Source organism: Oryzias latipes, chromosome 6 (genome assembly GCF_053564925.1).
Source record: "Oryzias latipes strain Hd-rR chromosome 6, Olatipes_Hd-rR_3.1".
NCBI classification, from domain to species: domain Eukaryota; kingdom Metazoa; phylum Chordata; class Actinopteri; order Beloniformes; family Adrianichthyidae; genus Oryzias; species Oryzias latipes.
In genome coordinates this window covers 6,394,705-6,421,070 of record NC_136242.1, presented here as the reverse complement: position 1 = coordinate 6,421,070, position 26,366 = coordinate 6,394,705, and the positions used below count along the sequence as shown (strand labels likewise).

At 42.1% G+C, this 26,366-nt stretch overlaps 1 protein-coding gene across 1 annotated transcript in view; it reads left to right on the top strand.

Annotated features, from left to right (window-relative positions):
- The window catches only part of slc7a10b (solute carrier family 7 member 10b), a 43,226-nt gene that overhangs the window by 12,158 nt on the left and 4,702 nt on the right, over nucleotides 1-26,366 (top strand). The window contains exons 3-8 of the mRNA XM_011472821.4: nucleotides 6,161-6,312; nucleotides 8,624-8,749; nucleotides 8,833-8,986; nucleotides 9,700-9,823; nucleotides 11,737-11,840; nucleotides 11,927-12,023. Coding sequence (XP_011471123.1) covers nucleotides 6,161-6,312; nucleotides 8,624-8,749; nucleotides 8,833-8,986; nucleotides 9,700-9,823; nucleotides 11,737-11,840; nucleotides 11,927-12,023 — 757 coding nt within the window. The remainder of the gene's footprint in view (nucleotides 1-6,160; nucleotides 6,313-8,623; nucleotides 8,750-8,832; nucleotides 8,987-9,699; nucleotides 9,824-11,736; nucleotides 11,841-11,926; nucleotides 12,024-26,366) is intronic.

The following is a 26,366-nucleotide window of genomic DNA, read 5'->3' as shown; positions in this document are numbered from 1 at the left end:
AACAGAGAGGCAGAACCAGCAACCACTGTGCTGCTCGAGGATGGAGAGTTTTTTGAGAGTTCTGCCCTCATCTCATGAGTATTTTCATGCATTTAACTAAGATGGTTTCAGAGGAAAAACCCAGAGAAGCCAGCTGCAGGTGTATTTGCCCAAAAGTAACCGGGTTTCTACACCTTCACCTCCTCACATGTAAGCCGTCTCTCTTTCAAAGTGGAGTAGCATCATGTAAAAGTGATTTGATTTCCCTGCAGTAATCTACCTCAGGATTCATTTGATTTCACTTCCTGATGGCAGCATGGTGGTCTACCGTATTGATGGCAGACTCATAAAACCTTAAGAAACTAAAACTTGACAAGAACACCTACAATTAAAGCAACACTCCAACTGTATTTTATTTATTGTAAAAGTGTCTCCAGCGGTCATTTCATTAAAATTATGCAGTTTCTTGCCAAAATCCAAAAATCTTTGTTGTTTTTTAGACATATTCTCTGCAGAGCGGCAGGGGTTCATCAGAAATTTGCCTCTGAGTTGTGGGCCAAACTGTTGGTGTGGAAGTAACTCTCTGCTGATTTCCCATCATTCTTTTGTTTACACACCTTCCCACTAGCTTACAGCCACACACAACCCCAAGCTAACATTACTTAGCAAAGAAACAGCGAGCGATATCGTAGCTATCCAGCCGGCCAGTTCTGATCCAGATACCAGTTCAGACAAGGCAAAAAAAGACGTCATGGATCCATCAGAACTGGAGTGGAACAGGAAGTCTTTGGCCATCGCAGTCTCTGTGCTCTTGATTAACCACAGTTTCATTAAAAAAAAAAAACTCATGAACACAGTTTTAATCTTGATGTTCTCTATATAAATGTCCTCCATCATGAGTAAAATGCTACAAGAACATGTTAAAAACACCAAAAAGACCATTTTCATTGGGGTGGGTCTTTAAACATGACAACACTACAGAAGAATAAACAAATAGTTGGCCCGACAAAGGTGAACTGACAACCAGGCTCTTTGGTAGTGAGACAGCTGTGGAAAATTACCAAAAGTAAGCAAGTGAGACTGTGGCAAGGTGAAAACCAAGCAACGATAGAGAACATGACATGGACCTTAGAAAACCAAACCCAAATCAAGCCAAACAAACTAACCCTTGTTCTATCCTAGGCACTTTAAATAGAGAGTCCACTAGACAGTGCGCTGAACCTTTTTTCTTCAATGATTTGTGATCTTCACTGGTGTCCATGGATTACATGAAATCTTTCCACCTTTATCATGTTAGGGAGAACATGTCAATGTAAGGGTGGGGTCATCTGGACCCCATAGGACAGCATAAGGGCTAAAGGCCATCCTTACAGACAAAAACAAAACAAAACATTGTGTGTTTTCCATGAGATGTAAGACAGAGGGGTATTCCAGAAAGCAGGTTATGTAGCTCCCACGGTAAGTTTGAGGCTAAAGAAGTGTACAACCACAGCTTTCAGTTCCAAAAACAGAGGTATGTTTCAGGGTATGTCAAGTTGCCATAGCAACTCATGCTCTGAACATAACCTGGTCTGGAGCAGGTTTAGTTGAAGGTTAGTTTGTTTTCAGAGAGGTGAAGCAGCATGGCGTGTCCATTTGAAGATGATTTAGTGGATGAAGAAGCTCAGATAATACTTTTTCCACCATGAGAGGATGAAAAGACCACATATAGATGTTGGAAAGATAAACATTTTTTTACTTTTATCTAACTGTATTATTTGCTTTAGTTAAGATAAATCAATTCTTTTTAGTTAAGTCATCTTAAAAATAACACATAGTTATCAGACATTTTTTTTTACTTTCTTTTAAATTAATTCAATTAAGTAGGTGTATCATTGGTGCTGCTGTTAGATAGGCACCGCAAGGGATTGTGGGATATCATTCCCTTTGCCTGTCTGGACAGATTTGGGTTTAAGTGTGGGTTTTTGACCAAATGTGTTTAGTTGTTTAGCTGTTTTACTGTGTTTTGCCGAGTTATTTGTCCTGTTATGTTTAATTCTTTCTGCACCATGAGTGAGAGGGAGGAAAAGGAGGGTGAGTTTATATAGCACCAGTACTACATGGTGGTTTAATGATAAATTCAGAGATATGGTGTATGGTTACATGTTTCAAATGTCAAGGAACGAAGGCGTGGACACAAGATGCAGGACGACAGAAGTTGAGAACACAAGGATTTTAATCCTGAGGAAGGCACTGAGACTCGTAAACTAGTGACAGTCATAAGAGAACGATCCAGTGATAAGTGAGGAGGAACACAAGGTATATATACACACAACAGTGATTGACAACAGGTGAGTAAACAGGTGCTGGCGATGAAGACGTCAAGTCCACAGAAACACAACAGAACACCGAACCGGAACCTAACAAATAAAAGCCTCAACCCGGAAGTGAAGGTGAACCTAACCGCCCTGGCCCCCGGTACCCGACATCAAATCCATTTTATTTTATTCATCTTATTATAAAAATGAGAATATCTGTAGGCTCTAACTTAGACATATGAGAGATCAAGAATTACAATAAATTAAGATGGAAAAACATTTAATTGAATTGGAGTAAAATGACATTTAGTTAGATAAATATGTAAATTTGAGTTGGAAAAAAAATAGAGTTGGATAGACATAAGAAATTAGGTTGAATAAATGTAACTCAATTACTTTATACCAATAGAATTAATTTAAGTTGGATAAGTTATATATATATGCGTCACAATGAAAATAGAAATAAGATCAGAAACTCGTGCGTTTACTTTGTTATTTTTCTCCAATCAGAAACTCTTTTTGCTGATGCAGCATTATTACTTTTTTGATGGGTTTATAATCTTCATACGCTGTCTTTAAAAAAAAATCGGACTCGGTCTCACTGAAGTATAGCGCTCTCTTTTGTTCTCCACGTGTTTCCATGGTGACTCCGGAAATCGGCAATCCATTGAGAATGTCTTTACGTACTTGCCGTGCACGTGCATTAACCCAGGCTTACAAAGTCGAGGGTAATTACACTAACTCATATCTGGTCTATTGGAACCGACATACCCAGAGTAAGCAAGTTCAGGCGGACTTCAGCCAGAGTTCAGGGTTAAAGTCAGGCTAGTTTAAACATGCATCCTGGAATACCCCCCCCTGGGTATGTCGGTTCCAAGAGATATAAGTTAGCATAACTACGCTCGACTTGGTAACCCTGGGTTAATGCATGTGCACAGCAGGTACATAAAGACATTCTCAATAGATCGCCGATTTCCAGAGTCACCATGGAAACACGTGGAGAAAAAAAAGAGAGCGCTATACTTCAGTGAGACGGAGTCATAGATTTAAATGACGAGGTATGAAGATTATACGTCCATCAAAAAAGCAACACGGCTGCATCATCAGCAAAATAAAGAGTTTCTGATTGGAGACAAATAACGGACAAAGTAAACGCATGAGTTTCTATCTCATTTCTATTTTCATTGTGAAGCATGTTTATATAAATTATCCAACTTAAATGAATTAATTCAATTGGTATTAAGTAATTAAGTTAAAATTATTCAACCTAATTTTTTCGTCTATCCAACTCAATTTTTTTTCACAACTCAAATTTACATATTTATCTAACTAAATGTCATTTTCCTTTAATTCAATTAAATGTTTTTCCATCTTAATTTATTGTACTTCTTGAACTCTCATATGTCTAAGATATTTTTATAACAAAATTAATGAAACAAAAATGGATTTGCAACATGGCACATTAAATCATATGCCGTTCCTCCAATTTACCGTAATTTCCGGGCTATAGAGCGCACCTGATTACAAGCCGCACTCTCTCAATTTAATGAGGATTAACCACTTTTTCCTACACAAGACATATTTGTTTACAAGCCGCATGTTATGGCGATTCAACTGGTGCATCACTGATTACCTTGGCCCGAATACTGAGAGATCACGGTAGTCTCAGAGAGGGAGGAGTAAATAGTAGTTTAGCCTATTTATTTGAACACACCCACATCTGCCTAAAAGCATAGTTCTGACTTCAGCTAACAGCTCCCTCAATCATGGTGTGGAAATTCACACTCAGATTCCCGACTTCCCATGAGTCTTAGGGGTTTAAGGCGGGGCTAACCCCCCGTTCGCCACACTGTGTTGTAGATTGAGGATGTATATGTGCTGAAACCGCGTGCGTGTTTAAGAAGGAGCAGGGAGCTGCAGCGGAACGCGAAAGCAGCTCTCCCCTCCTTCCGCCTGTGACACAACAGTAACACGGCAGCAATGTGGAAATAACAGGGCTGGATGAAAAAACATACCAGTAAAAGAGAACAGCAGTGACTTATAAGCCCGCGCGGCACGCACTCCACGCGGCTCTGCTCGGCGTGCACCAGAAGTTTCCTTCCACAGTGAAGTTGGTGATGGTGGATTTTTTCACACCGTTTTTAACGATTGCTTTTAACTTGAAAGCTCCGTCATATTGTAGTGGAGGTCACGTGCACGTTGGGTCTAATGTCAAAGGATTGTGGGATGCGGCTGAGCATGGGGGCTTCTTTTATTGCAGCATGACTTAAGTGTCTAAGAGCTAAAGTGAGATCCATGCTGTTTGGCTGTTGGTGTGAGTGTCTCCCCACTGAGACTGCTGGAGTGCTCCTGGCAGCAGTTAAAAAAAATCATAAATTAGCCATGGCATTGAATAAGCTGCAGGGTGGAGGGTTCGAGACAAAAGTAGCGGCTTATAGTCCGGAAAATACGGTAAACATTTCGCCACTAGGCAGTAAGTGTGCTAAATAACCTTATCATCCTCTCACTCATGGTGAAGAAAGAATTAAACATAACTGTCACGGTGGGGGGTGGCTCGAGAGCCGGTTGGACCCAGATGCAGAGGCGGAGGCATGAGGATCAGGGCTAGTGGGTTTAATTCACAAAAAAAAAAAAAAAAGCGCTGCAGAGCAGGATGTCAGAACAAAAACAAAAAACTCACTGTGGCGTGGCGTGGCGTGACGAGAAACATGGAACATGGCATGACCTGAACACCAGACAGGAATAATGGACCAACACAGGAGGAAGGCAGAGACAAGACTTATATACAGACAGGGCAGACAAGACACAGGTGAACATGATTAGGGCAGATGGGGACCAAAGGAAGTAAAACTCAAGAAACATGACAAGACAGGAAACCTTTCAAAATAAAACAGGAAACAGAACCAAACAAGACAGGACAAGAACTAAAGCGAAAAACAAGACACCAAAAACTGAAACCATGACAATAACAGTACAAATAACTAAACAAAACACAGTAAAACAGCTAAACAACTAAACACACTTTGACAAAAACCCACACTTAAACCCAAATCTGTCGAGACAGGCAAAGGGAATGGGATCCCACAATCCTTTGCGGCGCCGATCCAACAGCAGCACCAAAGTTGCACTTACTTAATTGAATTAATTTGAATGAAAGTAAAATAACTGTCTGAAAACTACGTGTTATTTTTAAGTTGACGGAACTAAAAAAATGATGTATCTTAACTGAAGCAAATAATTAAGTTAGATCAATGTAAATAGTTTATTTTTCCAACATCCATATGTGGTCTTATCACCCTCTCATGGTGGAAAAAGTATTATCTGAGCTTCTTCATCCACTAAATCATCTTCAAATGGACACGCCATGCTGCTTCACCTCTCTGAAAACAAACTAACCTTTAACTAAACCTGCTCCCGACCAGGTTATGTTCAGAGCATGAGTTGCTATGGCAACAGGACCTATCTTGAAACATACCTCTGTTTTTGGAACAGAAAGCTGAGGTTATCCACTTCCTTAGCCTCAAACTTACCGTGGGAGCTAGCATAATCTCCTTTCTGGAATACCCCCTGATGACTCAGAAATTCAGTATTAACCTTGTTAGGGGTGTGTAAACACCCCCCTATTGGTTGTCGAGAGGTTTCTTGTGCCTGAAGTGAGGTGGGAGACCAACCAGACAATGTCTTCAGAGTTAAAACCTCCTTAATGATTGAGCATGCATGAGGTTTTTTTTTAATTCTACCTGTTAAAAGTTATTTTTTTCTATCATGTTTAGAACTTTTTATTATCTCTTGAGGAAGCTGATGTGCTTTTCATTATTTTCCTACAAACTGAGTCTATTTCTAGCAGCTTGAAGCACAGACTGTCCCCTGCCTGTCTTTTGAAGGTTCCTGCTGCTGTGGAGTGCTGTTCTCATCATGTACCCCACCACCCTGGCTGTGATTGCGCTCACCTTCTCCAGCTACATCTTGCAGCCTGTTTTCCCAGACTGCGTTCCCCCCTATGTGGCAACTCGACTCCTGTCTGCCACCTGCCTCAGTAAGTGTCTTCACCAACAAGAGTCCGAGTTACAAAGAACTGTACCAACACATGATATTTGCCAACTACTTATTTTGTTTCCTATCAGCATTCTTTATATAAATATAGCAGTTACATATTGGACTAAAGAAGAATGATATATGTATAGTGCTACTCCAAAGTGGATGATACAGACAGACTACACAATAGAAATAAAGGAAGAGAAACATGAAATACGTTATTAAATGGAAAGTTAGGACATGTAATAAAAATGTTAATGTGTAGATGATTTAATGTAGCATTAGATTATTGGCATACGCTAAAGAAGCTGAAGGCATGCGCTCAACCTGGTTTGCATTGGATTGCGCAATCTGCCATGAGGCAGAGCTCACTGCCATCAGAAGCGGTTCAATGAGTAGAACCGCTTCTCCTCCACATTAAAAGGAGCCAGTTGAGGTGACTCGGGCATCTAGTCCGGATGCCTCCTGGATGACTCTCTGGGGAGGTGTTCCGGGCTTGTCCCACTGGGCGGAGGCCCAGGACACGGTGCAGAGGCTATGCCTCTAGGCTGGCCTGGGAATGACTTGGGGTCCCCCAGTGGAGCTGAAGGAAGTGGCCGGGGAGAGGGAAGTCTGGCATCTTTGCTTAGACTGCTGCCCCCGCGACCCGGTACCGGATAAGCGGAGGAAGATGGATGGATGGAAAACACCATGATAGGTTTTTAAATTTACCACATTAAGCTTTTCTTTGTTTCCTGGGTTTCCCCTAACTACTCTGCAGTTGACAGACCGTAATTTTTGTATTATTTTAACTGATCCTACCCACCTAACTTTACTTAAACCTTATCAATTACTTTGGAAAGAGGAAGTGACCCAGATTAAGTTACCTGGCTGAACATAGTGATCTTTTATAAGTATTGTTCATATTATGACATAAGGAAAGACCTTAGGAATACAATCAAATATTTTAGTGAATCGGAAAGATATGCAGCAACTCAGAAGTTGAGCTTGGTCAGAGGCAGGGGTGCAGGTCAGTAGCAGAAAATCATGATAAACGGGGGACTTTGACAAGGAAGGAGTCAAGACAAATTGACACTGAAGCAGGTCTGCTCTTAACATTGGAGAGCTAAAGGTGATGTGCATTACTTGTTGCCAAACAGACTGTGCTGATGAGGAGGGTGGAGTGCTGGCATGACACTATTACAATTAACAAGGCAGCATCTGACCTGAAAGGTAAGATCATGGCCTGGATGAAGACCAGGTAGCCCCGACACCTGCTGCAAGAGTTAGGTGCAGTTCCACCTGAAAGTGTCCTGGAAACTACGAATGAAGCATTGGGAGGAAGGTCTACCACGACATTCACAGAAACCAATGACCTGGTTTACACTTCAGCAGCAGTGATCCTGCTGTACGTCCACTAGGTTCATCCTCCAGTTCTGTCTGGATCCTGTTAAAAATCTGTTAACAGGTTGATTGTCCAATGGGTGTGCTCCCAGTTATTGAGAATTCTTCTCGGGTGTTTTCCCTCTGGTCATGCCATGTCACTGCCTATTTAAACTGCACCTGCACCAATAAACAATTGATTGTTTGTTCTGACTGCAGACCGTGTCCCAGTGTGTGCTTTTGCTCCCCTTTGGAAAGCCACGTTTAACATCCTTTTTGTTCATCAGCCAAATGCCACACAGAGAAGTGTAGCAAAAGTTACGGGGGGAGCACTTATGTACCCCGCAGAACAAACTCCTCTTTGCTCAATGCCTTATTCAAGTGTGCGCCTTGCGAGAGACAGGCGGGCTAACCTTATTCAGAAAAATGTAAGCCAGAGAAAGCCAAGAGCTGGGAAGATGCAATTCTAATTTTCCCCCCCAAAATCTTCTAAATCAATCTTCTTGTCAAATTGATGTATTGCCCAGCCCCAGTTTCAAGTGTGTTTTTAAGTTCTGCAATGACATTGGTCCAAATCCCAGAGACCATTAAACCTGCCTTGTTCTTTGTGCATACTCCCATCAGGCTGTCCAAACCAATCAAAAGCTCTGAATAATGTAACTGCTGTAGCAGAAATTCAATCAAAGAAAGCGTTTAATGTTTTATTGATGTTAGAAACAACCAATCAGGAGGCTTTGTATTGCTGATGGGACACAACTCTGAGAAAGAACCAACTGCAAGGACAGAATTAAAAAAGAGGTTGTTTTTAGCCAGAACGTGAAAGGTTACACTGCATCATGAATGATTGCATTTTGTATTCTAATTTTGCCACACCAAAGAGCCTCTCCCACATACTGTTGTTAACCATAAATCCCAGTATGACTGTTGGTCTCTTGTTTGTCTGTCCTCAGTATTTCTGACCTGGGTGAACTGTTCCAGTGTCCGTTTGGCCACAAGGATTCAGGACATCTTCACAGTTGGAAAGCTGATGGCTTTGGGCCTGATCATAGTCGTTGGCTTGGTGCAAATCTTTAATGGTAAACCTGCATTTCTTTGCCTTCTTACTTAAAACAGAACATGAAAACTAAAGTAACCTATAAAAATCTGATTCTCGAAATAGGGAATTATGAGGCTCTGACCCCCCAGGTGGCCTTTTCAATGAGTAGAACACCATCGGTGGGACAGATTGCTCTGGCCTTCCTGCAGGCTTCATTTGCCTTCAGCGGCTGGAACTTCCTCAATTACGTCACAGAAGAGGTGGTTGAACCCAGGCGGTGAGTTTCTTCTACTACTACCACCTCCCCCGCCCCTCCCCAATTGTTTGTATCTGTCACTGATTCTTGAAATAATGAAATAGTATAGTTTGGCACTTTCAGAACTCCAGTGTTGATATAAACAACCATCCCTTATGGTCTTCAGGATAAGCAGCTGCTGTCTGTAAAAATATTAAACGGAGTAAATGGGAGAATACCAAACAAATGTTCTCACTGGACTCAAAACTAAAAGGTAAACAGCATGGTATGCCGGTAATCTGGATTTCTCAGGCCCATTCCTGCCACGGTTTACTGGATGAGCCTCTGCTGGAAGCCCTGTGCGTCTTCTATTTGCACACAGCTCTGTATATGCCCTTATATGGTAATCATTGGGTAAGGTTGTGATAATCTGGTGCTAGTAAAGAACAAAAGTTAGAAACATTCAAATGTACAAAGGAAGGAATAATTCTGCGTCCTAAGAACATGTATTTACAACGTGTTGTTCAGAAAATTCTGCTAAAATCTTTGAATAATGAAGCCCAATATTAGCAACGTCCCGTCCAGACATTTGGGCTTTACTCAGTGATTTCTTTCCCCATTTGTTCGTTAGAACAGCAACCAATGCTGTCAGTTTGATCATGCTCTTCAGAACGCAATTCCTGGGGATTAAATGCTTGTTTCATTTGTTTTGGGTATTGTTTGTATCATCTGTGCATGAACGCTGCCTCGTTCAGGAATCTACCTCGTGCCATCTACATCTCCATTCCACTGGTGACCTTTGTGTACACGCTCACCAACATCGCCTACTTCTCCTCCATGTCGCCAGAGGAACTACTGTCATCCAATGCTGTTGCTGTAGTGAGTAAAATGACAAAGAGTACTCCTGCACTACATACAAATATTCTACTGAAGGAAATCATTTCCTGAAAGTAACCAAGCCTAGGAGCAGCACCACTCCAGAGACAATGAGCAGTTTACAAAACTCTTTAATGTAAATTCCAGTTCATATTTTTCCGTAGTCCGTAAGTGATCTCTGTTCACTTTTTCTAGTTGACGCTGAAAATAAATTATTTTATTGTATCATTGTTGCAAATTTTAGTAATTTCAATGAAAAGTTTCCACATACTGTTAAAAAGAAAAAAAGGAAAAGTAAGCTTTTTTGTGTGGAACTGGGCCAAACATCAGAGCAAACAAATATATGCATTACAACTTTATAAATTCATTTACTCTTGTTATAATCAAATTTAATCCAGATTATTCCAAGAAGCCAAATTTACCCTAACTTTCTTTTGAGCCGGGTCAGTATAACGGAACAAAAGATTACTGTGTTTATAAAAGGAAAGCGAGCACAATGAGGTTCATTTACTTTCTGTTGAAGGCACCCCAAGCTCCCGGAGCCAACAGTTTATAGGAGAACAAATTCAAATGTCTTAGGCTGCATTCAAAGACTGACTGAGGGGGCCGTCGCTCCGAGAGACCACAGACTGTGAGGGTATGACTTTATTCAAGTGATATTTAACTCGTGGAGGTCATTGTGAAGAAGCACTTTATGTTGGGCGTCATGGTAAAGTTTATTGATTACCTTCTCAGTCGTGTCAGTGAAGGGGAGAAAGGCTGACCACTGCCTGCTTTAGAGCGAAATAGTGACTGTGAGACTTGGTAAGTAGGCGTAGACGAATGTGGGGAAACGTCAAGCCTGAGGAAGAGGAGGTTGTTGTATTTGTGGGGGTCAGATGGTGTATTTCACCAGCAGAAATCCTAAATCATGAGTGTGCAGGAGTTTCCCCCCTCTGAAATGACTTTGTGGATATTTGTCACGATTCTATTGGAAGACGACCTTGAACCCATGATGTACGGAAATTTCAGAATGTGAAAAGCCAGTCGGGCCACTGGAGAGCACTACATCAACAGAGTCTGTTTTTTAGCATTTACTCTGTGGTGGGTTTTCTGTGCTGCAAAGAAGGAACAACGTTTGCTAAAGGTGCTGAAAAAGTGTTTTGGGAGTGGAAAACTGAAGTTAGATGGACAACTTCACTTCCTGTTTCCACTTAAAAAAAGCTTTACCCGTGTTTATTCAAATAAAGATCTCTCTCATAATGAGGCTCCTCTTCATGAAGGTGTGTAGGTTTCTTTGTTTTCTTGAAGACTGGATGTTTTTCATCTCTGCATGACCAAACTCCCTCGCTTTGTTCTGCTTGAACCTGAACTCAGCTTTTAGAATCCGGCCTTTTTGGAGCTTCATGCATGCTTCTCTTCTCCATAGTTTCACATTGTTTGCTACATTTTTTTTTTTTTTACTAAATGGCTTATTTGTCCTTCTTCAACAGTCATCTTAGTTGTAGAAGCTGAAGTAGATGAAAGAAGTCATTTTATTGACCACTATTGTTCCTGAGCCGTTCCTCTTCAAAAAGTTTCATTTACTGACTGATTAAATGATTATAGGAGGAATAAGGCATTTGTGTCCGTCTAATTTTTTGTTTTGCCTTGCGTCTCTCCATCAACGTGGCTGAACTTCAGAGGGGCTCTGAGTTTGAACATCTGAGCTGCTTTTCTTCCGCCTTGCCTCTTTCTTCTGGATAGCTCTCTCTCACAGATTTTAAAGAAATGAAGTAAATCACTAAATGACAAAAACCTCCGGAGAACACGAAACACACCAACAATCTAAGATCTTTCTCAAATGTAGTGAAAAAGACGTTCAATGTCACCTTCTGTTGAATAACTTCTTGTTTTTAAATTATAATTAAAGGATCATTATCTGTGATGTTCTCCAGACTTTTGGTGAGAAGCTTCTGGGAGTCTTCTCTGTCATCATGCCAATCTCAGTTGCCTTGTCCACCTTCGGAGGCATCAATGGTTACCTGTTCACCTCGTCCAGGTGAGCTTGGTCACTTTTTGAAGTGCCCCTTCTGTTGCTTCCCTCCCTAAACTGTGAAACTGATGGTCTGTTTGGTGTTTCTGCAGGCTTTGTTTCTCAGGTGCCAGAGAGGGCCACCTGCCTAGTCTGCTGGCTATGATCCACTGTAAGAGGTGCACACCCATCCCAGCCCTGCTGGTCTGTGTACGTACAGTCTCACATATCACCATCAGCATTCAAGAAAAGCATCTTGAGGATTTTTACAGTATGGTCACAGACAGACATGTTTATAGATTTCATCCTTCATTACCTCATTTTTCTAGTTTGTGTTGGTCTCATTGTCACTTAAACACTAAATCCTAAATACAGGGCTCTTTTGTATGGAAGCATTTGTGTAGCATAATTAAAAATAAAAGACAAAATTAAAATGAAAAAGCAATACTTTAAAATGCTTTTTCATTTTCTTCCTCAACACCGCTTATTCTGTCACTTAATTAAAATGACAAAGAAAATGGTATATGACAATTTCATTTTCAAAAGGTAAAATGTGGTAAATGTGTAGCACAATTCATTTAGAAATGTCTAATTTGACAATTAAAATGGATTAACAGAAATGCTTTTTAATTTTCTAAATGAAGCTGCATTTTTTGACTCAAAATTAAAATGAAAAAGCAATCCTTCCAAAGGTTTTTATTTTCTACTTAAAAACCGCTTATTCTGTCACTTAATTAAAATGATAAAGTAAATGGTATTTGACTTTTGATTTTCAAGGTTCAAGGTTCGCTGGTAAATGTGTAGCAAAATCCATTTAGAAATGTGTAATTTGACAATTAAAACTGCTTAACAGAAATGCGTTTTCATTTTCAAAACGTAACTGCATCAAATGACTCAAAATTAAAATTAAAAATCAATTCTTCAAAATGCTTTTTCATTTCTACTTAAGAAACTGCTTTTTCTGTTTAATAATTAAAATGAAAATGCAAAGGGGGGATTCCATTTGCGTTTTTACATCCACCCTGCAAATAGTATCGCAAAATTAAATTCGATTTAGCATTTCCAGAAGGGAGGCGGGGCGATGATGTCAGTGCTATCTCAGGCTGTGTCCGGCTGCTAACAGACACAGACATGCTAGGAGCAGTACAGCCAGGCTTGTAGCTTTGTGTTAGCGGCAGGGGAGATGGCTTTGTGACAGTTTTGCACTCCTGATGATTGTACACAGCTTCTCGGGACTATGTAGCAGCATTTCCACCTTATGCGGTCCGGAGTTTGGGACCACAGACTCCTTTGGAAGCCCTGCTTCGGACAGAGCTAACGGAGCTAAACCCGGCACGCTAGCCCGGAGACAAAAGCTAGTCCAGGGAAGCTTCGAAGCGCAGGAGGAGGAAATGCTTCTACACAGATCTGAGAAACTCTAAACCATCATATAAATGTGTGTTTCCAGTGGTGTCCAAAAAAATAAAGGATGATGTAATCACCACATAATTACATCCAAGATGCTCATTGCCCGCACAGAGTTTTAAGTACCTTCACGGCTAATGTTTTAGCACATATTAGCCTAATGCTAACCCGTCTTTCAGGTCCTTCCTTGCAGCGAAGAATAAAAGCACTGACTGCATGGATTTAAAAAAAATATGAGCGAGCAGGCCCTTAATAATAATCATGACAGTAAGAAGAGCACATTTAGAAGATAGTCTCCTGCAGCTTCGCGCTGATTGCGGGTTGGTCCAACCAGCAAACGTTTAGCATGGCGAAATCTGCTATAGCGTTTGATGGGGCTCCAGCTGTCATCGAACAGCAAAATCAGCGCAAGGGCCCCTAGGTGGGGAGGGTGATAGGTCATCACTGTGAGTAATCAGGAGATGTCTCAGTGCCCTACTCGCCAATTCTAACTGCACCCCCTTTCTTACACACACCCTCTACTCCTCAAAATATATACTCCAACACACATATATGCACACACACACCCACACAAACACACACCCACGCATTTCGCAAGGAATTTGGGACCTTGGACCATCTGTCCCCTACCCCATCCCTGGTAGGGGGTACTGGGCCCTTGGCAACGACGGCCGTGTCCCCTGGGTGCTGGTTTCCTGGGCCCGGCAGTCCTCTCTCCACGCAGGGAGAGGGATCCCTGAGCTTTCGTGCAAGGCCAGGAGCCGGGAATAACGTCACACCTGAGCCGGATGTCCGTGTCCCTGTGGTGTGGGTTCTGGTCCTTGCCCCTTAGCGCTGGGCCTCGCCAAATTTCCAACTGTGGGTGAGCCTGGTCGGGCCATGTTATAACACTTCCTGTGGACCCCCTTTTCTCCTGGGTGCCCTCCTCCTGGGCGGGGGTGGCTGGCCCTTGCTCCTTCCTGGACCAACCGTGGGCCGGGTGGGTGGCTGCCTGGAGCGCGGAGCAGGTCTCCCTTGGGAGGGTCCTGGCTCGTACCTGGGGTTGGGGTGCGGGATTGTCCAGAACTCCTGGGTGGTGATGCGGTGCTCGTCAGGGGTTGTGGGCGCTCCTCTGGGGCGGGGCCGTGCGTTTGGGCCCTCCCAGCTTGGGGCTGCTCTCCTGGTTGGGCTGGAGCTGCGCTCTCTGTCCCCCCATGTCTCCCTGCTCTCTGGCTCTGGGGGCCCCCGTGGCGGTCCTGCTGGCCCTGGCCCTGATGGTGGATGTGATTGCCCGGGGGGCGGTTGTTCTCTATGTAAGCTCACCTTTATATAAATAGTTTACATGACTGAATGAAATATTTCACACTAGTTGGTTTGAAGGCATAAGTATGCGTATGTGAACATTATTTGTATTGTGTATATGTTGACATGTGAACATTTTTTGGAGCCAACAGGTATGTTATAACATCTGAGTGTGTGTTTGGACAAGCCCCGCCCTTATAGACGTGTATTTCATCTGAACCACACTGTAATGAGTATAACTATCCAAAAACTTGTTGCTTTATGCTGCTTCATGGTTTTACACCCCCCCCCCCCATAATCACCCTCCTATCCCCCCCCTCTCCAACATCCCTCTCTCTTCCTCCCTCTTTTCCTTTTCCATCCGGTCCAACACAAAAGATTTCTAAATATGATTAAAAAGAAAAAACTTTGGCCTCGATTATAAAAGGGGTTTATTCAGACATACCTCTGGTTTGTCTGAAGATTAATAACCCCTGTTGTTAAAATAAAATATGTCCAACACAAGAGGCCTTCAGCTCTCATCTGTCTGCCCAGCTGTTGGACAGGACAAGTAAAAAAAAAAAGAAGAATCTAGTAGAAGTTCCCCCGTCGAGTTTTATACAACTATTACTATTGACATATAAAGTTTGAACAGTGTTGCAGAAGAATTGACCAAAACCAAATTTATTTAAAGCAGCAATAACAAAATTGTGTTCTAAAGAATCAAAGGCTTTATAAAAGTCTAGAAAAAGAATGAGACTGTCATTCTGCGCGAGTTCTGAGTAATCTGGTATGTCTAAAATCAATCTAATATTGTTTGAGATATGATGAGTCTGCATAAATCCAAACTGATTTTGATCAATAATTGTATATAAGACAGGCTTTATTCTATTTGCAAGAATCAAAGCCAATATCTTATGATCACAATTTAATAAGGTGATGGAACGCCAGTTATCTAAGGAAAGAGGATCCTTTCTCGGTTTAGGGATCAAGGTAATCAGTCCTTGAGATAACGTGGGAGGGAGTAGACCCTTGTTAATGCTTTCTTCAAAAACTTGTTAAAAATGGGGCTAAGTTGTCAGAAAACTGTTTATAGAACTCTGCAGTAAGGCCGTCTGTTCCAGGAGATTTATCTATTTTCAGAGATTTTATAGCAGCTGAGACCTCATTCAAAGAAATGACATCATCACAACAGACTGTCCGCTTCACTCACTTGAGTAATATTATTGACAGTGTTAAGAAAGAAAAGGGCGGACTTCCGGTTTGTACATCATCGGGATGGCTGTGTAGTGGGAAGGCTCCCGACTGAACCAGAGAAATCAGTCAAAAAAAGCCCCGGGAACGGCGAAATCAACTATGTAAGTTGAATATAACATCGAGGGCAAAGAGAGAACACCAAAGACCAGTGTTTTGCAGCGAATTGGTGGAAGCAAACTGACTTTGAAACGGGCTAACGTTAGCTGCTAAAGCTAGTCACCGGAGGCTTACCACCTAAGTTAACGTTTGCTAACACAAGCGAAATGGCAGAATACAATATACTGCTGCAAGAGCTTAGAGCGTTTCGCCAAGAAAACAACGAAAAATTGGAAAGTATTAAAGAAGACATCGCTAAAGTGAATAACCGAATGGAAGAAGCTGAGGGGAGGATTGAAAAAGCAGAGGAGCGAATCCAAACAATGGAAGACGTTATGGTGGAGCTAATGCAGGTACACGTGAAGCTAACAGACAAGCTAACGGACCTGGAAAGCCGCGAAAGGAGAGAAAACATCCAGATTTATGGTGTGCCAGAAACATCTGAGCGAGATTCCCCCTCAATGAGTGCTTTTGTGGAAACTTTACTTCGTGAAGGTTTGAAGCTAGAGGGCGCGGAGAATATAAACATCGAACGAGCCCATCGCTCACTAGGGCCGCCCCCCCCTAACGGAGCCTCACCACGCTTTATTCTGGTGAAGTTTTTAAGCTTCAAAACCAAAGAGCAAATACTCCGCAAAGCATGGCAACAAAAAGGCTTTACCTGGAAAGGTAAACAGATATCTTTGGACAATGACTACCCTCCACTCATTCTCAAGAAAAGAAGAGAATATGCAGCTATCCGGAGGATTCTAAAAGACAAGCAGATCCAGTTTCAAACCCTATTTCCTGCAAGGCTGAAGGTGAAGTATGCTGATGGAGTCAAGATCTACAACACAGCGACAGAAGCAAGTGAGGACATGAGTGAAAGAGGATTTCCTGTGGAGGTCATCAAACCACCGGAATCTGTTTTGGAGCGATACAAGCAGCTGAACATGACAGTACCCCCCCCTCAAGGAACCGCTCCGAGGTTCCAAAAGTCACATGAGGGGGGGGCCCCGGAGGATAAACCTCGACGGGCACAAGAGTCCAGAGGACGGCCGGGGGTCCGCGCCGTCCGGCGAGGCAGGTCCGGAGGACGGCCGGGGGGCCGAGCGGTCCGGCGAGGCAGGTCCGGAGGACGGCCGGGGGGCCGAGCGGTCCGGCGAGGCAGGTCCGGAGGACGGCCGGGGGGCCGAGCGGTCCGGCGTGGCAGGTCCGGAGGACGGCCGGGGGGCCGAGCGGTCCGGCGAGGCAGGTCCGGAGGACGGCCGGGGGGCCGAGCGGTCCGGCGAGGCAGGTCCGGAGGACGGCCGGGGGGCCGAGCGGTCCGGCGAGGCAGGTCGTCAGCCGTGGAGTCGTCAGGCGTGGAGTCGTCAGGCATGGAGTCGGGCATGGAGTCGGGCATGGAGTCGGGCCAGCAGTCAGGCTCTGGCGGGTCGGGCCAGCAGTCAGGCTCTGGCGGGTCGGGCCAGCAGTCAGGCTCTGGCGGGTCGGGCCAGCAGTCAGGCTCTGGCGGGTCGGGCCAGCAGTCAGGCTCTGGCGGGTCGGGCCAGCAGTCAGGCTCTGGCGGGTCGGGCCAGCAGCCGAGCTCAGGCGGGTCGGGCGTGGAGCCGAGCTCAGGCGGGTCGGGCGTGGAGCCGAGCTCAGGCGGGTCGGGCGTGGAGCCGAGCTCAGGCGGGTCGGGCGTGGAGCCGAGCTCAGGCGGGTCGGGCGTGGAGCCGAGCTCAGGCGGGTCGGGCGTGCCAGTGGAAGCAGGAACGGGTCGGGGCGCAGGCGGCACCCCCCTGGAAGCTGGAACGGGTCGGGGCGCAGGCGGCACCCCCCTGGGAGCCGGGAGGGGTCGGGGGACGTCCGGGACCACCACTGGACGAGATTGTGGTGCGTCCGGGACCACCACTGGACGAGGTTGTGGTGCGTCCGGGACCACCACTGGACGTGGACGGGGTCGGTGGCGGCGACGACGACCCCCCCTCAGGGCAAGCCGGCTCCCAGTAAAGTCCAGGGAGCTCCCACTAGAGGCATATGAGGGAAACTGGGCCTGGTCAAACACCCAAAAAGACCTCGTATGCTCGGCTTCCTGGCAGTAGGCCTCCAGAAGCCGCATGTCCCGCTCTGCTGGGTCCAAAAAATTTGGCTGGTCCATTCTGTCATGTGCGGGAGGCTCGAGAGCCGGTAGGACCCAGACGCAGAGGCGGGAGGCAAACGGGTTCAGGGCTAGAGGGTTTAATTATAACAAAAGGCGCTGCAGAGCAGGATGACAACAACAAAACAAAAACTCACTGTGGCGTGGCGAGGCATGAAACATGGAAACATGAGTGTGGCAAAAACATGGAGACATGAACACCATGACAAAAGGTAATGGACCAGCACAGGAGGAAGGCAGAGACAAGACTTATATACAGACAGGGCAGACAAGACACAGGTGGACACGATCAGGGCTGAATGGGAACCAAAGGAAGTAAAACTCAAGAAACCAGACAAGACAGGAGACTTTCAAAATAAAACAGGAAACAGAAACAAGACAGAACAAGGACCAAAAACAAGACAACAAAATCAAATCATGACAGAACACCTGGAACAGGGTGACTAGAGGGACCGGCCGCACTGCACCAGGCCCACCGGGTCCGAGTTATAAAGAAAAACTGAGAGCATTCAGGAGAACCGGTGCTGACCCAGCGGTGGAATGAGTTTTATAAATACCCTGGAAAGGTTTCCCAATGGTAACTTTGGTTTCCGTTTCTGATAAATCAGAATCTACTAGAACTTGTCTGAGGAGATCTTATTTTTATTTTCTTATTTTTACCTTTTACCTTTAATTCAAATAAAAATATTGAGACGTAATGGTCATCAGGTGTATAAGTAACTGACATTATACGTGGTTCTGTCGGTGGGACAATCTCCCACACCTAAAGCCCTGCTCAAAAGGGCCCCCCCTACCAAAGTGAGGAGGACACTGCCTTTAGAGGCTCAACAGGGTCTATTTCTAAGACCCCTACCTTGGAAGTTTAAGTCACCTACATTTGTTTTTAGTTATGTTCAACTGTTAAGTTTTCTTTCTGTTCAGAGTTCAGTGTTCAAAATGAGGAGCAGGGAATATATGTGCAAAATACTAAAATGTGAAACATTATGTATGACAGAAAGGTAAAACTGCTTACACTTAATATCAATGGCTTACATAATCCAGTTAAGAGGTGGAAAACATTATCCAAACTAAAACAAGATAAAGCAGAAATAGTCTTTTTACAAGAAACACATCTCCCAGAGGCTGAGCATCTAAAGTTGAATAAAATGGGCTTTAAACACGTTTTCTATTCTTCCCATAGCTCAGGGCGGAGGAGAGGGGTGGCCACCCTGATAGCTGGGGCAGTGAATTATCAACACGTATCAGAATACAAAGACAAAGAAGGCAGGTATATAATGATAACAGGAAAAATCAATAGTATTCTAATAACATTACTAAATGTGTACGTTCCCCCTGGTAGCGACTGGTCTTTTTATAGACATATTTTTGAAATAATTTCAACAAAAAGTCAAGGAACCTTGATATGCGGCGGAGACTTCAATATTGTATTAAATAACTCTCTCGATTCCTCAAATGGCAAAGGTGACTATAGAAAGATTGGGGAAAAAGATGAGACATCTCATGGAGGAAATGGGCATAGTTGATGTGTGGAGGGAAAATAATCCAACAAAAAGAGAATATACTCACTACTCACATCCGCATAACGCGTACTCCCGTCTAGATTACATATTTATGTTCAAAAATGACCTACTAAGAGTGAAAAACAGTGATATTGGAATTCGTGCAATTTCTGACCATAATCCAGTTACAGTGAGTCTCTACTTGGCTGGACAGAAAAGAACCACTGTTTGGAGATTAAACAATAACATCTTAAATTATCCAAATATCAAAGATAAATTAAGCTATGAAATTAAAGAATACTTAATACATAATGATAATGGTGAGGTATCACCAGGAACTCTCTGGGATGCTCTAAAAGGAGTTCTGAGAGGGAAAATAATTAGCATCTCATCCTACCAGAAAAAAGCTAATCAACAGAAACTGAAGTGCTTAGAAGAAAAACTGTTAAAACTTCAACAGGAGCATTTCCAAAGTGTAAAGACCAAAAATAAGACTGAAATTATAAAATTAAAGAAAGAAATTGACGACATCAATACACCGTACAGAAAAAACTTGTTTTAATGAAACAAAAATATTATGAAGTAGGCAGCAAATCTTTGAAACTGCTTTCTTATAAACTGAGAAAACAACAAGCAGAGAGAGCAATTTATAAAATAAAAAATCCTTCAAGTAAAAAAATTGAAACGGACCAGGAGAAAATTCAACAGTGTTTTCATGAATACTATAAAAATCTCTACTCAGAAACAAACCTAAATAATAGTGACCAAATAGATGCATTTTTAAAAAATTTGGATTTGCCAACTCTAACAGTTGAGCAAAATGAAAAATTGCTTTCAGCAATTACTAGTGAAGAAATTCAATTTGCGATCAGAAAACTAAAAAGCGGAAAAATGGCAGGAGCAGATGGGTTTAGTCCAGAATGGTATAAAACGATGGAAACTCATCTAATTCCAACCTTATTAAAAACATTTAACTGGGTGATGGAGAAAAAAATGACTCCATTGTCTTGGAACGAAGCAATAATCTCAATAATCCCCAAAGAGGGAAAGGACAGACTGGATTGTGCTAACTACCGGCCAGTTAGTGTTTTAAACATCGACTACAAACTATTCACTTCAATAATATCACGGAGATTGTAAACAATTCTCCCAATGCTGATACATAAGGACCAGACAGGATTCATTAAACAGAGACAGACACAGGACAGCATCAGGAAAGTACTAAACATAATTCATCAAGTTGTTCAACAAAAACAGGAGACTCTAGTGATCAGCCTGGATGCCGAGAAGGCATTTGACTCGGTGAGGTGGACCTTTTTATATAAAGTACTCGGCAAATTTGGCTTTTGCAAATCAATCATTGAGACAATTTCAGGGTTATATAACAAACCAACAGCCAGGATTAAAATCAATGGAGACCTCACTGAGACGATAACCTTAGAAAGAGGAACTCGGCAGGGATGTAACATGTCTGCCCTTTTATTTGCATTATACATTGAACCTCTTGGGCAGTGGATCAGGCAAAGAGCAGACATTAAAGGAGTAAAAGTTTCAGGAAAGGAACAAAAGCTTTCCTTATTCGCAGATGACCTACTATTAACTATATCTCAACCTACAAAAACTCTACCAATAATTATGGACTCCCTTAAAGATTTTGGCACTCTGTCAGAATATAAAATTAATGTAAACAAGACACAGGTTTTAACTTTAAACTACAGCCCTCCTCAAAATATTAAAGACGAGTACAAATGGGAATGGCAGGCAGACTCAATTAAATATTTAGGCATTGCTCTGCACAAAGATTTTACAAAGATGTTTGAAGTGAACTATGGACCACTTAACACTAAACTACAGTCAGATCTACAAAGGTGGAATGCAATACCATTTTTAGACCTTCACTCACGGATTGACTCAATAAGAATGAATATATTACCACGAATGTTATATTTATTTCAATGTTTACCATTTCCCATACCCCAAAAGCAGTTTGTAGAATGGGATAAGATGTTATCAAGATACATATGGAGAGGGAAAAAACCCAGAATTAAATATAAAACCTTACAATTAAAAACAGATCAGGGTGGCAGAAATCTTCCTTGTCTACAAGACTATTTCTGTGCTGCCCAGCTGAGGCCTCTTATCTGCATGTGTTCTCCAGTTTACACTGCAGGGTGGAAAGATCTAGAGCTGAAAACTTTTGAAAAAATGCCATTAAAAGCTTTATTAGCAGATATCAAGTTACAGGGGGAACTTCCTTTACAAGATGACCCCTTACTGAATATGATGATTAAAACCTGGAATGACACAGTTAAAAAATGCAACTTGATGGAAGACTCAAAAATTCTCAGATGGTGTGCGTACGACTCAGAGTTCACCCCCAACAAATATGATGGTAGATTTAAGTTATGGATTGCCAAAGGGCTAACTGATTTCAACTCATTTGTTCATAAGGGAGCATTTCAAACATTTGATACCCTAAAAAAAAAACACGGGTTAATTTCTGACGATTTCTTCAGATATCTACAGGTCCGGCACTATTTCAATCAAAAAATTAAAATATCCACAGATGACCCAAGGTTTCTTAAAACTTTTAAAACGTTAATAAAAGCAATATGCCCTACGAAAATAATTTCTAAGTTATACAATAGTATCTTGTCGCACAAGGGGGAGAACACATACTATGTAAAGGAAAGATGGGAACGAGAAGGACAGCTCACTATCACAGAGGAGGATTGGGAACAAATATGTCGGAAACAATGGATCACAACAGGATCAAACATTTGGTGTGAATTCTGTTGGAAAAGCATAATGAGGTTTTTTACTACACCCTCTCAAAAAAAATACCTAGGAAATAGTAAATGTTGGAGGTGTGGTAACAATGGAGCCAATCACTTCCATATATTTTGGGACTGTGTGATTATCAAGAAGTATTGGTCTGACATACATGAACATCTGCAAAATGTGTTTTCTATTGTTTTCCCCTTGTCTTTTGAAAGTCTGTTTTTGAGTAAAATTGATGGCCTATACAACAAAAATAAGAAACTGCTCTACATTCTGCTGGCAGCCAGTAAGAAAGCAATAACCAGAAAATGGCTTAAACCTGAACAACCAACGACAGAGGACTGGATTGATGTGGTACAAAGAATTTACATAATGGAAAGAATCTCACACTCTTTACAAATACGGCTGGATGTTTTTTACGCTACTTGGTCTATATGGACAGAATATGTTAAGCCTGTAAGATCAGATTTCATCTGAAATCATGTCATATCATTTATGTTTTGAAACTCCCTGCTTCCTCACATGTTCCTTTTTTATTTATTATTATTTTGTTTTTTTTGTTTTTCAATTAAAAAACTGAGAAAGCATGAACATTGTAACACGTCAAAACAATGTACAACTTATCCTGTGCTTTTTCAATAAAAAATAAATTTGAAAAAAAAAAAAAAAAAGAAAGAAAAGGGCAGATGTTGAGCAATAGTTGGAAGAATAAAGTTTACTATAAAAATCAGAACAATATTTTGCTATGGTACTTTTATCATCAGAAATGACCCCATTAATATTTAATTGTAAAATAGAATTACTATTGGACTCTGCTGGAAAAAATAGGCAGAGTTCTGCTCTCCTTCTTCAATCCACCTTCTCCTAGAATGGATAAACGCTCCTTCTGCTTTGCGCTTATAAATGTCATCTAACTTGTGTTGTAACTCTATTAAAGCTTTTTAATCCGTTTCATCTAGGACCTCATCTTAGACCAAAGAAGATAAAAAGAAGTTGAGTTAAGGATTTTTGGTCACTTAGGAACAGAAACAGGATAAGAACCTGCAAACCATTACTAAAAAAGCTGTGAACTAAGACCATAACAATAATTATTTCCTTATGAAATAACGCCAATGTGGGATAAATCATTCCTCATAAGAGTAAACGTTTAAGAAAAAAATAAAAATAAAACCCACAACGCTGCTATTTAATTCACTTTTAAGTATAATGTAATACTTAAAAAGACATTATAATTCTATACAAAAAACAAGATTATTGCAAAATGATAATAATTAAAATAAAAAGTAGCAGCTTGAATGAATAAGCTTATGAGCTCAAATAAAATCAAATTTTAAGCAACATTTTTGACAAATGTGGAAAATAATAAAAAACGTTCAAATCCAGCTTTCACATCTGTAGCCATCGTTAAGGTGGAAGGATTTATTTACCATTAACAAAGGCACGTCCTCCAACAAAGAACGCCAGCTTGTTCTCCCTCCTGGCTTCTCCACGGCCGGCCACAGTTGGTTTCTCCGTTCGCGTTCCCCACCAGACAAATCCTCCGCCATCTACAGGTTGTGTTCTTTCAGGAAGGCAGACTTCTTTGCGGCGCGCCAGACAGCATCACGATGCATCCTCGCAGTAAACTGGTTGATGATCCCTCTTGGTTGGTTGTTGTTCGGTCTCTTTGGGCCAAATCCGTGTACCCATTGGGGAATTTGTCTTTAGCCTCCGGTAGAACAAATTGACAGATCTGGATCACTTCTGCAGCTCGTCTTGATTTTCTTTCTCAGCCAAACAGCGAAGTTTCAGATTCCAGCGGCGGGAGTAACTTTCGAGCCGGGAGATCTTTTTTCCTGTGTTTCCATGATTGTTTTATATTTCTCCAGTTGTGCCTCAGCGTGGACCACTCTGTTTTTCATGTCACTAATCTCAGTGAAAACAATATCAACTGAGTCTTTTACAGCTGAGATTTGCATGTAGTTCTCCTGAATAGCTGAATAACTCAAAAGAGTTGAGAAAGAACAGCTGCTGTCTCAGTTTCTGTGACTTTTCTCAGCTTACCAGCTGGGGAACCAGTGGGTTTACAAGGAAGAGCAGGAAAGTCTTCTTCTTCCATTAGGAATGGTTCTGAAACGGCCTCCATGTAGTCATGCATTGAGTCGATTAATTTGACTTTAGCATCAACAGTTTTACACGACGCAGATGGCTTTGCAGGATGGCTAACGTTAGCAGGTTTGCTAACAGAGCCAACACTAGCTAGCGATTTCTTGAGTTCCGTCTTTCTCTTCTCGGGTTTGCTCATATTGCTTTGCTAACTTTTGCAAAAAAGTATAAAAAACTTAGAATAAATTAAAAAAATCAAGAAAGGGTCTTTGCTCACCGTGTATTATTACACAAAACAGTTAGGTTTGGAGAGCTCAGTCAAACATCACTGTTTAGAGCGCCATCTTGGTCACCCCCCAAGGGTGTCCAAATCTACAGTTCAAAAATCTTGTGCACAAGAAATTTCCCAGAAGTCTCTACGAAAAACAGTGTGGATCGATACTCACTCAATTGGTGAATATTGTCCAAAATGCATTGCGAATGTAGCAGAACGCATTGCGTATGGACCACATTGCATTGCGTTTAAATTATTCGAAAATGGTGGACGGTTGCTCCAGGAAGATGACCGAAACATGTAAGTATTTTAAGAAGTATCAAGTATCTGTTGTTAAATATATTTGTAAATATGTAATATGACATGTGTAATATGTTATATTCCTCAATCGACAACCTACATTGTTTTGAAGCTCATCGATTTCGGTAATGCTAAAGCTAACGCGAATTAGCGTCGAAGGCTAAAAACAAACGCTGTAGATGTTACACCAAAAAGCAGTGAATTCTAACCGTAGTCATACGTTATTAACGCATTTTTTAAATGTGTTCATAAATGTTGGGACAGACAAGGATGAGGAAAATCTGATCCATCTGTGGATGGAGAAAGATAGCCTTTTTGTTTTCAGGCAAGCTCGTGCCAGATGGGAGTAAGATCCCACTTGATCAGATTTGTCTTCATTTATCATTAAACTGTTAATCATTGTCATATTGGGGTAAAGGTTTTTGTTGAAAGAGCCAGAGGAGACGAGGAAAGAGCAAGAAGGGAGGAAGAGCGACAGGAGACTCTGTTAAGCTTACTTGAGTTGAAAATATTGTTCAAAAAATGTATCATCGTTGTTGTTTTGCAAAAGTGAATTATTTACATGTATTATTTAAATATGAGCCATTTTAAACAATCTCAAAAGGATTTTCATATAAATATCAAATGTACATATTTACAATTTCGTTGTATATGTTAACATTTATTTTTAAACATGTTAACAATAATCGTGGTCTTCTAGAGTCATGTGTGTCACAGTTGGAGCTGAAAGGAAAGCAGAGATTTGTCCTCGCAGACGAACGCCACTTTGTCCTGCTGGTTCCTGGTGTCATTCCTGCTGTGGCTCAACATCTGTGGCTCCCAGCAGTCCCCTTTGCTGATGCACAGATTGTGCAGGATGGCGCTGCAGGCAATGATTTTCATTGCAAAGGTTGATTTTACTTCCAGTGCCCCCAGAAATATTGCTCTCCTCCTCAACTTCATCATGCCAAATGCTCTCGACCACAGAGCGTTCCTTGGAGTGGTTCTGGTTGTAACGGGCCTCAACCACATTCCTCAGGGGTTACCTGTAGGGTGTCAGCAGCATGATGGGATGTGCAATGCAGAGATGCCCACCATCACCTAAAAGGATCCTTCAGGTGGGTAATGTTTGATTTACATAAATTGGGCTTTTACATAGAACATGTGAATCATGGATTGATCTTGGATTCCCAACAAAAATATCTATAAATTTGGCATTAGAGTCACATACAGCCTGCATTTGAATGGAATAAAAAAGCTTCCTGTTAAAATAACAACCTGCATTTTCTTTTAGGGCCTTTATTCTTATGTGGCAGCCATCAGTGTTCCCCACGACCTTTTGGAAGACGGAAGACCAAGCGAGCTGCTAAAAAACCAGAGGCGACCAATGGCAGTTCATTCCCACTGGGAAGCTGGATGACCCTGCTCATCAGCTGGAGGATGCGGTCCACTGTCCTGTGGACAATGTCACTTACAGTGGACCGCGTCATGTCAAA